This window comes from Urocitellus parryii, chromosome 3 (assembly GCF_045843805.1).
Source record: "Urocitellus parryii isolate mUroPar1 chromosome 3, mUroPar1.hap1, whole genome shotgun sequence".
NCBI lineage: Eukaryota > Metazoa > Chordata > Mammalia > Rodentia > Sciuridae > Urocitellus > Urocitellus parryii.
This window is the reverse complement of record NC_135533.1, coordinates 213,884,753-213,895,110: the sequence shown is the minus strand read 5'-3', so window position 1 is coordinate 213,895,110 and position 10,358 is coordinate 213,884,753. Positions and strand designations below refer to the sequence as shown.

General features: G+C 35.3%; 1 protein-coding gene across 1 annotated transcript; it reads left to right on the top strand.

Moving 5' to 3' along the window:
• Nucleotides 1-205: 205 nt before the first annotated feature.
• Nucleotides 206-5,530, top strand: LOC113176735 (olfactory receptor 7E178-like). The gene is made up of 2 exons (XM_026381263.1): nt 206-234; nt 4,588-5,530. The coding sequence occupies exons 1-2, from the start codon at nt 206-208 to the stop codon at nt 5,528-5,530; spliced, it is 972 nt and encodes a 323-aa protein (XP_026237048.1).
• Nucleotides 5,531-10,358: the final 4,828 nt, after the last annotated feature.

Below are 10,358 nucleotides of genomic sequence, written 5' to 3'. Positions count from 1 at the left end.
GCATATAATAGAAAATATTCAACTTGTGTCTTCAGCCTTCAGTATGTTGATTCTAGTCAAGTGGACTCTGTATCTGTGTCTGCTCTCCAATGGTTTTCTACACCAGAAAGCTCCTGTCACATATTCATATCAATTGTGAGGACAGAGTCTGAACCTTCACTGGGCTTCAGGCAGAGGACGAGTGTTGGATCCATAGTACTTGGTCATGACGCAGCAGACACAGAGTGTAACCAAGTAAGTGCTGAGGGAGTCAGGGATAGAGGAAGGACTGACAACTGAAGTGTTATTTCTTTATTATTCAAATACACAACAACTACAGTTGGCAGAAGGGAGAATAACTATATGAAAAATCAGATATGTTAACTTTAAATTCAATGTTATTTGTGGCGAAGGTGAAAAAAAAAATCTCATCCAAAGTAATGCTTTCCACCCCACCAGTTCTCCTTCTATAGACATCTTACCCATATTAGCTAAAACTGGTTCCTGTAAATGGTTTCATAAGCACTCCAAAACCTTCATCATTCAGACAGTGGTGATGATGAGGAGGATGACAATAGGCATAACATCATTTACTCTTACTGTTTCATTTCATGAACATAGTTTTCTCCAAATACAGACTCCTACATTTTTAATTCTTACAGGAAGGAAGGAGCACCTTTTTGTGTAATGAACACTAGCTAGGTAGGTAGAAATGAAGGAAGCCTTACTTGAATAAATATGATTAGGACCCATGTCATTCTTGCCGATAGAATGCTGGCATGTTGTGCTATTGACACTCAACCTGCTGTTCACTTCCCTCTCACTCCAGGAGAGACTGCTTGCTTCCTGTTTTCTTTTCTCTGGAGGTTCCAGGTAGATCCCAGTGGAGTCATCTTTATTTTATTAATTGAACTTACACCATTATTGTTGGATAAAATGAGATGTATTCTGCATCTGCTGCATGAGCTATAGGCAGGAGAACTGTGGGTCACGGGCAGTGGTCACAAAGCAATGATGTGTATTTCAGCACAGACCTCTCTCCCCCTCATCTTGAGACATGCGTGCACCTCTCTTGGTCTTCCATCATTCTTACAATCTGCCACTCTATCTCAATAAAGTTGGCTCCTGGCACTCCTAGTCAGGAATCTGGAGACCTTAAAATTCACTTTAGATGTATCTGTGGTTAATGTCTCTGGGCCTCTCCTTAAAATTGATGATTGAGAAACAAACATTTCAGTGTTCCAGATCTAGAGACTGACAATATAATTTGTAATGCTGTTAGATTTACTTTCCTTCCTTCCTTTATTCCCTTTTCCCTCCTGAATTCCTCCTGATCCCCTTCTTTATCTTTATTTCTTTAGATTACTATTGGGGATTGAACCCAAGACCTCATTTGTGCTAGGGAAGTGCTCCACCAATGAGCTCTATCCCCAACCCTCCACTTATTATCTCTGTTATGTAGGGAAAATATTTGATATCTCTGACACTCAACATGATCATCTGAGTTGAATTATAGTTGATATAACTTCACCAAGTAAGGATTACAGATAAAACATTCTCTCTATATGATTAATATAGAATGGATAAATGAATATATGAAATAAGTGCAAAATAAAATTTAGACTATAGCATTAATAATGATGATTTTAACCTTCATACCATTCAACAAAAATGTCCTGTGACCTGAAGCTACTCTTTTTCTATATCTGTAGTAGAACATTTTATTTTTGTCATTATGTAATTATATGCTATATATCTGGTGAGAAATGACTAACTCTCATTTCTGATTCCTTAGTACCTATTCTTTTTTCACCAAAAAGTAGGCATCACCAAAAAAATTACAGATATACATTCAATAGATCATTGTTTTGTTCACAGAAAATGGCCATAATCAAATGGTTTTCTTCTGTCCATACTTTCATCACTTTCAAGAGTGTCCCATAGAACTGGGGATAAAATAAAATAGCTCTTTTTGTGTCTATGTCATGGACATATTGGTTCAATAATTCCAATTATCAGCATCTGCAATATTTAGTTTTTCACTGACTATGGTAAAGGTTTTTATGGGTATAGAATGACAAAACGTTGCAGATAGAGAAGGAGCTATATGATTCTTATTGCTTGGAGTGAGACACGGTTTAGAGTTTCCAGTGATCCCAGGAATGAGTACCCTTTGACAATTGCATTTATCATAAATTCAAATTTTCATAAGAATTCAGTTCTTTATTTCTTTAAATACGATGGCCAAATATTTATTAAATTCTAAACTTCCCTAATATGTCAGATATGTACAATAGATAAGTGTTATTCTTTCCATTTCCATTAAGTAGTATAAGTTCAGAGAAGTGCAAAGATTTATACACATTCTACAGATTAGAGCAGGTTAATGGTGTGAAATAAAGATATTCATTTCTTGTCTCCCTACTTGTCTCCCTCCTCTACTGTAGCCAATGGAAATAATATTCCTATAGGAGATGAAATCTATTAGCATGACACCATGGAAAGATTATTATTAGGCCTACTGCAGGGATATTTTTTATGGTGTATCTTAACAATAAGAGAATATATTGATAGTAACAAATATTCTATTGAAATGATATAGGTGATTAATAGTAAAACTGTACATGTCTCAATTATTGGAAGTCAACCATTATCTAATGCACACATATTACATATAAATTCTCTCTTGTGATATAGGGAGAATAAGAATTTTGAAAAGACTGTCATAATGATAAAAATTAAATGATATTCCTTCCCAAGATAATGCTGTAAGTCATTTAAAGCATTTGAAGTAGCTATATGCACTTTATAGAAACATTTCAGGAGAAATGGGTTTTAGTTCCTTTGGGAAGTTTTCTCAAATGCTGTTCATGGACACATAAGTCAATAGGACATGGGGAGAGTGACAGAAAAAATACACTAACCAAATTCCTGTTATTAGTTGCTTTGGGGGGGACAGAAGAGCAGGAGAATGTAATCTTGTTAGATATGAAAAACTGAAATTTCATGGATAACCATCAAATCTTTTATCAAATATGATTTTTGAATGTAAAGTGACTACAGAATAGAAATTTAAGCCAAAAAAATGAAATTATGTCATTTTCTGGAAACCTGATGGAACTTGAAAGTATCATGTTAAGCAAAGTAAGACAGACTTTGAAAGACAAGTGTTTTATGTTTTCTATGTGGAAGTTATAAAGGGTAATAGGGATCTCACTAAAACAGAAGTGAGGCCATTAGTGTAAAAGAAGGAAATGAGAGAGGTGAGAAGGTAAGGGGGACTGGGGAGTGAAACTGGTTAAATTATGTGCATGTGTGAAAATGCCACAAAGAACCCACTATTCTGCATAATTAATATACACCAATAAAACATTTAAGTGTTATTTTTGAATAATATATTATTATTTATATTTTAATGGGGGTAGTGAATATTATTGACATTAATAAAAATTATTACTATGGAGCTTTTTTGAAGTGCACAAAGGCAGTGATTCTCAACTCTAGCGTAAGAAAGGGTCATGAGGAACTTCACATGCAGGTAGTATGATGAAATTAATTTGGCTTGTGGTCACTGTATCTGAATATTTTCAAAAGTTAGCCAATAAACGTATTGATAAATGAAACTGAGAAATACTAGTTTATACAATACAAAAGATTTTTTAAACACTTTCTTGTAACAACCCTATATGGTATGTAATTTTCACCTCCATTATGCAAATCAGAATACTCGCCAGAGGTGTCCTATTCTTTTCTTTACAGTTTTCTCCAATTAAATCAGAGTTGATAAATTAACGAACTTGACTTGCCTTTGGGTAGTTGAAGTGAGACACTTGTAATCCATATGTCAGGAAGGATTGATGTGAAAATCTAAACATAAGAAAGTGGGGACTCAAACCTAGGGTTAGAGACTCTTCCTGATGTTGAGTGCTAAGATGTAAGAAGGTTTATGATCAGCAAAACAATTAAGCAGATTGGAAGGCCCTAGAGGATAAAATTTATATATTAAATGATTTTTAGGAGATAAACCATATTTGACAGATCCAGTATATCCTTGAAGGAGGGAAATTGGAAAAATCAAAGAACAGTGGATTTATTTGCTAGCAGATAGATGGCAAGTTTTTTTTTAAATTATAAACAGCCAACTTTTATTTGATGTGCAGATATTTCATTTCTAGAACTTAGTTTACAAATATTCTAAGTTAATTGAACTTACACCATTGTTGTTGATTAAAATGAGATGTATTCCACAGGCTAAAGTTCATTGAATATAAATTATTTTTTTTCTACACAGGGAAGAATATGTCTTATTCTCTATTTTATCTTAAACCAGCTGGTTGTTATTTAACTGGGATCATAAACTTGTTGTGTGTAATGTGCTTGGTCTTCTAACATTGCATAGTTGAGTGTCTCTAAAGTATTTGTGAACAAGAGGTAAATAACACCGATACAAATAATGAAAGAGTTCTAGGAAAACTGGATATGTCAAAAGTCAGAAATGTTTCTAAAAGTCATGGAGCACAAGTGTGGAAGGTTGAATAATTGAATTTAAGATATATACAGAATTCGTGGTGCCTCTTCTTTTTCCCACTGGCTTTTCTTTCTCAAAAGGTGTCCAAACAATAAAGGACCACAAAATGTAACACATCTCTCAGAATTCCATCTCCTAGGACTCTCGGAAGATCCACAACTTCAACCCATTCTCTTTGGACTGTTCCTGTCCATGTACCTGGTCACAGTGCTTGGGAACCTGCTCATCATCCTGGCTGTCAGCTCTGACTCCCACCTCCATACCCCCATGTACTTCTTCCTTGCCAACCTATCTTTGACTGACATCTGTTTCATCTCCATTATGGTTCCAAAGATGATTGTGAACATCCAGACTCACAGCAGAGTCATCTCCTACATGGGCTGCCTGACACAGATGTCTCTTTTTATCATTTTTGGATGTATGGATGATATGCTTCTGACTGTGATGGCCTATGACCGGTTTGTGGCCATCTGTCACCCTCTGCATTACTCAGTCATCTTGAACCCTCATCGCTGTGTCTCTTTAGTGTTGATGTCTTTCTTAGTTAGCCTTTTGGACTCACTGTTGCACAATGTGATTGTTTTACAACTTCCTTACTTCAAGGATATGGAAGTTGCTAACTTCTTCTGTGACCCTTCTCAACTTCTTAATCTTTCCTGTTCTGATACTTTTATCAGTAATATAGTAATGTGTTTTGTTGTCACCATCTCTGGTTTCTTTCCCATCTCAGGAATCTTTTACTCTTACTATAAAATTATTTCCTCCATTATGAGAATCCCATCCTCAGGTGGGAAGTACAAAGCCTTCTCCACCTGTGGGTCTCACCTCTCAGTAGTTTGCTTGTTTTATGGAACAGGCTTTGGAGTGTACGTTGGATCAGCTGTATCAAATTCTCCCAGAAAGGGTGCAGTGGCCTCAGTGATGTACACAGTGGTTACTCCTATGCTGAATCCCTTCATCTACAGTCTGAGGAACAGGGACATTAGAAGAACCCTGAGGAAGCTCCACAGCAGCATAGTGTAATCTAAGGACCTGTGGTTTCCATTTGGAATATAGTTTGGAAATACAGCAAAAGTAAACATATAGACACATGAATCATATCTCCTGGGTCACATTAGTTTTGTACTTTGTATGCTTTAATTATCATCATGTTTCATAGTATGGAGGTAGTAATATTTTGGAGAAGGAAGAATGGGAGGATTTTAAAATGGATACAAAATTTTAGTTTTGGAGGATGAAAAATTACTAGGGATGGACATCACTGAAGACTGAACATTAATTTAAATATAATTAATGTCTGAATTTTGCACCCTTTACTTAGTCTTCTAAGTTGTAGTATTATTTTTGGTCAGCCTTTTGGACTCCTGGCTGCAAAAATGGTTTGCTGTACAATTTATTATTTTAAGGAGGTGGGAAGTTCCAACTTCTTCTGCCAACCTTCTCCATTTATTAATATTGCCTGTTCTGACACTTTCACTAATAGCATAGATGTTTATTTTCTTGGTGCAATATCTTGCAATTATTGCAAGATCCTATCTCAAGGATCCTTTTTCTCTTATTATAAAATTCTCATTCCATTGTTCAGAGAACTCCATCATCAGGTGAGAAGTATAAGGCCTTCTTCACCTTTGGGTCTCACTTGGCATTTTTTTCTTACTTTATGAGATAATCTTGGGGTGTACATTGGTTCAATCGGATCACATTCTCCCAGAAGCAGTGCAGAAGCTTCAGTGATGTACACTGTGATCACTCTTATGCTGAATTCCTTCATCTACAACCTGAGGAACAGGGACATGAGGAGGCTCCACAGCAGAACAATCGAACCTCACTCAGGTCCTGAGGCATCCATTAGGAATCTAGTTTGGAAAAGGCAGCCAAACTAAGGTCATAGAACTGTCGTCCCAGCATGTTAATTTGCAGTTTGTGTGCTTAATTCCCCTTCTTGTTTCACAGCAGAATGTTGTTGGACGCTGACTGGAGATAGAGGAATAGGGACTTTTAAAAGTATGCACAAATGCTCAATTTGGGAATTGGAAAATTTTGTACAAATGCATGATGGTGAAATTGAACAACATTGTGAATATAATCAATGCCATAGTACTGTGAACATAAAAATGGTGATTTTTTCTCATGTATTTTTACCACTATAAAGAATGGAAATAAAATGAGAATGTTCTCTAAAAATCGAAGACACGAAAGAAGTTAATATGTACAGCTCAATTCATAATAGCCAAGTTGTGGAATCAGCATAGTTTCCTGTTGACAAGAGATTTATAAAGAAAATATGTCACATATACATAATGCCATTTTTTTCAGGTTTAAAGAAGAATGAAGTTATGTCATTTGCAGTAAAATGGATGAAAGTGGACAGTATCATGTTCAGGGAAATAAGCCAGAGACAGAAAGACAAGTATCATATGTTTTGTCTCATATGTGAAGCTAGAGGGAATAAAAATTTTTTAAAAAAGAAAAAAAATCATATCATGAAAGTAATCAAGAAACTGATTTGGGTAGATGAAGGGGATCAGGGAGAGGGAGGAGGGAAGGTAAGGGGAGGCATTGGAGATTAATACTGAGCAAGTTTTGCTGTGTACATGCACCAATATGCCAAATGAAATCCACTGTTCAGTCTTTACAGGATACAGTGTGATATTTTAATACATGTATACAATGTGGAATGATCAAATCAGGACAATTTGCATGTCCATCACTTCAAAGATTGAGCATTTCTTTGTGTTGGAAATATCTAAAATCCATTCTTTTAGCTGCTTTAAAATATACAATTAATTATTGTTAGCTGTAGACATCCTACTGTGCTATAGAAAGCAAGAGCTTATTTCTTTTTCATAAGGGTATTTTTGTACCCTTAAAAACCTCTTTCTATTTCCCTCCAATACTCCCTTACACTCCCTAGCCTTGGGAGCCCGAACTCTACTCTCCATTTAAATGAAACTTACATTTCTGTCTTGCACATGCAAGTGAGAAATGTCTGTCTTTCTATGCTTGACTTTTTTACTTGATGTCCTCTAGTTAAATCCACATTGCCACAAATTACTCTTTTTCATATCTGAATAATATTTAATTGTGTACATATACTACATGTTCTCCAATGACACTTTGGCTGATTATCTTGGCTATTGTGAGCTGACTACATGGAGCACTACAATAGTACACTGACACGCAAAAGTGAGGTTGCTCTGTCAGATGATGCATCCTCAAAAGTGTTTAAAGCATGTTTGTACCTCAGACTTAAAATATTCATGCAAATCATTTTGTTTTAGGTATAATTGGTACAATTTAAAAGATCTTTGGGTACTTTGTAGGAAAACTTTTAATAAGTGTTCTAAATTTATTAGATGTATATTAAATTATAGAAATATAAAATGATTAACTGGAAAACGTATGCATTTCCTGCAGATAATGTTGTGTACTAAAAATATTTGAAGTAGATATACGTTCCTTACAGAGAGATTCAAACACAATGCTATGGTACTAAGATCACTTTAGTGAAAACTTGTGTGGGATACTGTTCAGCTAAGATTTAGGAGACTGTTCATGGTATACAAATCCATAGTAATGTTATGGAAACTATGAAAGGAAAATCTACCCACCACATTTACAAAAACTTTGTTTTGAGGGAAATGTCTAGATAGAAATATGATCATGCTCATGGCATTTTCAGGGAAATGGATGGCATTAGAGCAGATTATGCTAAGTGAAGTTAGCCAACCCCTAAAAAACAAATGCCTAATGTCTTCTCCGATATAAGGGGGGGGGTGTGACTCAAAATGGGGTAGGGAGGAAGAGCATGAGAGGAAGATTACCACTAAATAAGGGAGAGGTGGGAGGGAAAAGGAGGGAGGAGGGGAATTGCACAAAAGATGGAAGGAGACCCTCATTGTTATACAGAATACATTTATGATGTTGTGAGGAGAAAAAAAAAGGAAAAGTGTGTCACATTAGATTGGATAGAGAGAAGTGATGGGAGGGGAGGGTAGGGGAAGGGGGCATAGGAAGGGCAGCAGAATAAAATAGACATTATGATTGCTGTATGTATATAGGTGACTGTATGACCAATGTGATTCTGCAATCTGTACAATCAGAAAAATGAGAAATTATACCCCATTTGATTCAAATGTATGAATTGTCAAGATCATTGTAATGTCATGTGTAGCTAATTAAAAAAAAAGAAATATGATCATGCAAAGACCCCTGTGAAACAAGCTTTACTGGTATTAGTACAAATTTCTACAAAATATGAGGTGAGGCAAATATTATTAATGTTTATGTGTTTAATATACAGGGTGGATATTGATGAGAACAATAATAGTTATTATTAAGTGATCATTTTTTAAGTGTTGGACAATTTTCTATGGCAGGTTTTTTCTGCCCACCAAGAGTCTTAAATATCAGCTGTATCTGATATTCATTCTATTCAGAGACACAGTATCAGTATATTTGAATTATCTTTGGTAAATACATGGATCCATTGCTCTTGAGAATCACTTGGTTTAAGAAATTTAAATATTAAAAAAATACTCTTTCAATCATTTATAACTATTTAGGTCTAATTATCATGCTAATTTAACACATGAGGAATTGGTTCAGGTATGTTTATTCTTTGAATCTTATATATTTTTCCAGTTAAATAATTATGTAACCATTCAAAATGATGAAAGTGAGTGTCCTTCAGGTAGATGAAGTTAAGAGAATGTCTAATCCCTGTGACAGCAATTATGTGAAACCTTTGAACTAGGTTTTAAAGGCTGTTTCAAATCTGGTTTTGGGGGCTCCCAGTATGCTAAGTATGATTGTAAAATGAAGCAGTTTTAACAGTCCACTGTGGATTACAGAGTTTAAAAAAAAATACAAAAACAGAATAGCAAATAGTGACCAAACAAGATGCATTCCTCTGATTACAAGGAGTTAATTCAAACAAACCTGTATAATGTAACGCAATGAAAAAATCTGTTCTAAAGTTTTTAACAAATTATTAACATAATTTTCATTGTATAAATCTTTCACCTCTTTTGTTAGGTTGATTCCCAAGTATTTTATTTTTTGGGGGGATATTGTGAATGGAGTAGTTGTCCTCATTTCCGTTTCAGAGGATTTGTCACTGATATACAGGAATGCCTTTGATTTATGCGTGTTGATCTTATATCCTGCCACTTTGCTGAATTCATTTATTAGCTCTAATAGCTTCTCTGTAGACCCTTTTGGGTCTGCTAGGTATAGAATCATATCATCTGCAAATAGTGATAATTTAAGTTCTTCTTTTCCAATTTTTATCCCTTTAATTTCTTTCGTCTGTCTAATTGCTCTGGCCAGTGTTTCGAGGACTATGTTGAACAGAAGTGGTGAGAGAGGGCATCCCTGTCTTGTACCAGATCTTAGAGGGAATGCCAAACCCTAAAGAAAGACATAGAAGAAGACCTTAGAAGATGGAAAAATATACCCTGCTCAAGGATAGGCAGATCCAACATCATCAAAATGGCGATATTACCAAAAGTTCTCTATAAGTTCAATGCAATGCCAATCAAAATCCCAGCTACATTTCTTGTAGAAATAGATAAAAGAATCATGAAATTCATATGGAATAATAAAAGACCCAGAATAGCAAAAACAATACTAAGCAGGAAGTGTGAATCAGGCGGTATAGCGATACCAGACTTCAAACTATACTACAGAGCAATAGTAACGAAAACAGCATGGTACTGGTACCAAAACAGGCGGGTGGACCAATGGTACAGAATAGAGGACACAGTAACCAATCCACAAAACTACAACTATCTTATATTTGATAAAGGGGCTAAAAGCATGCAATGGAGGAAGGATAGCATCTTCAACA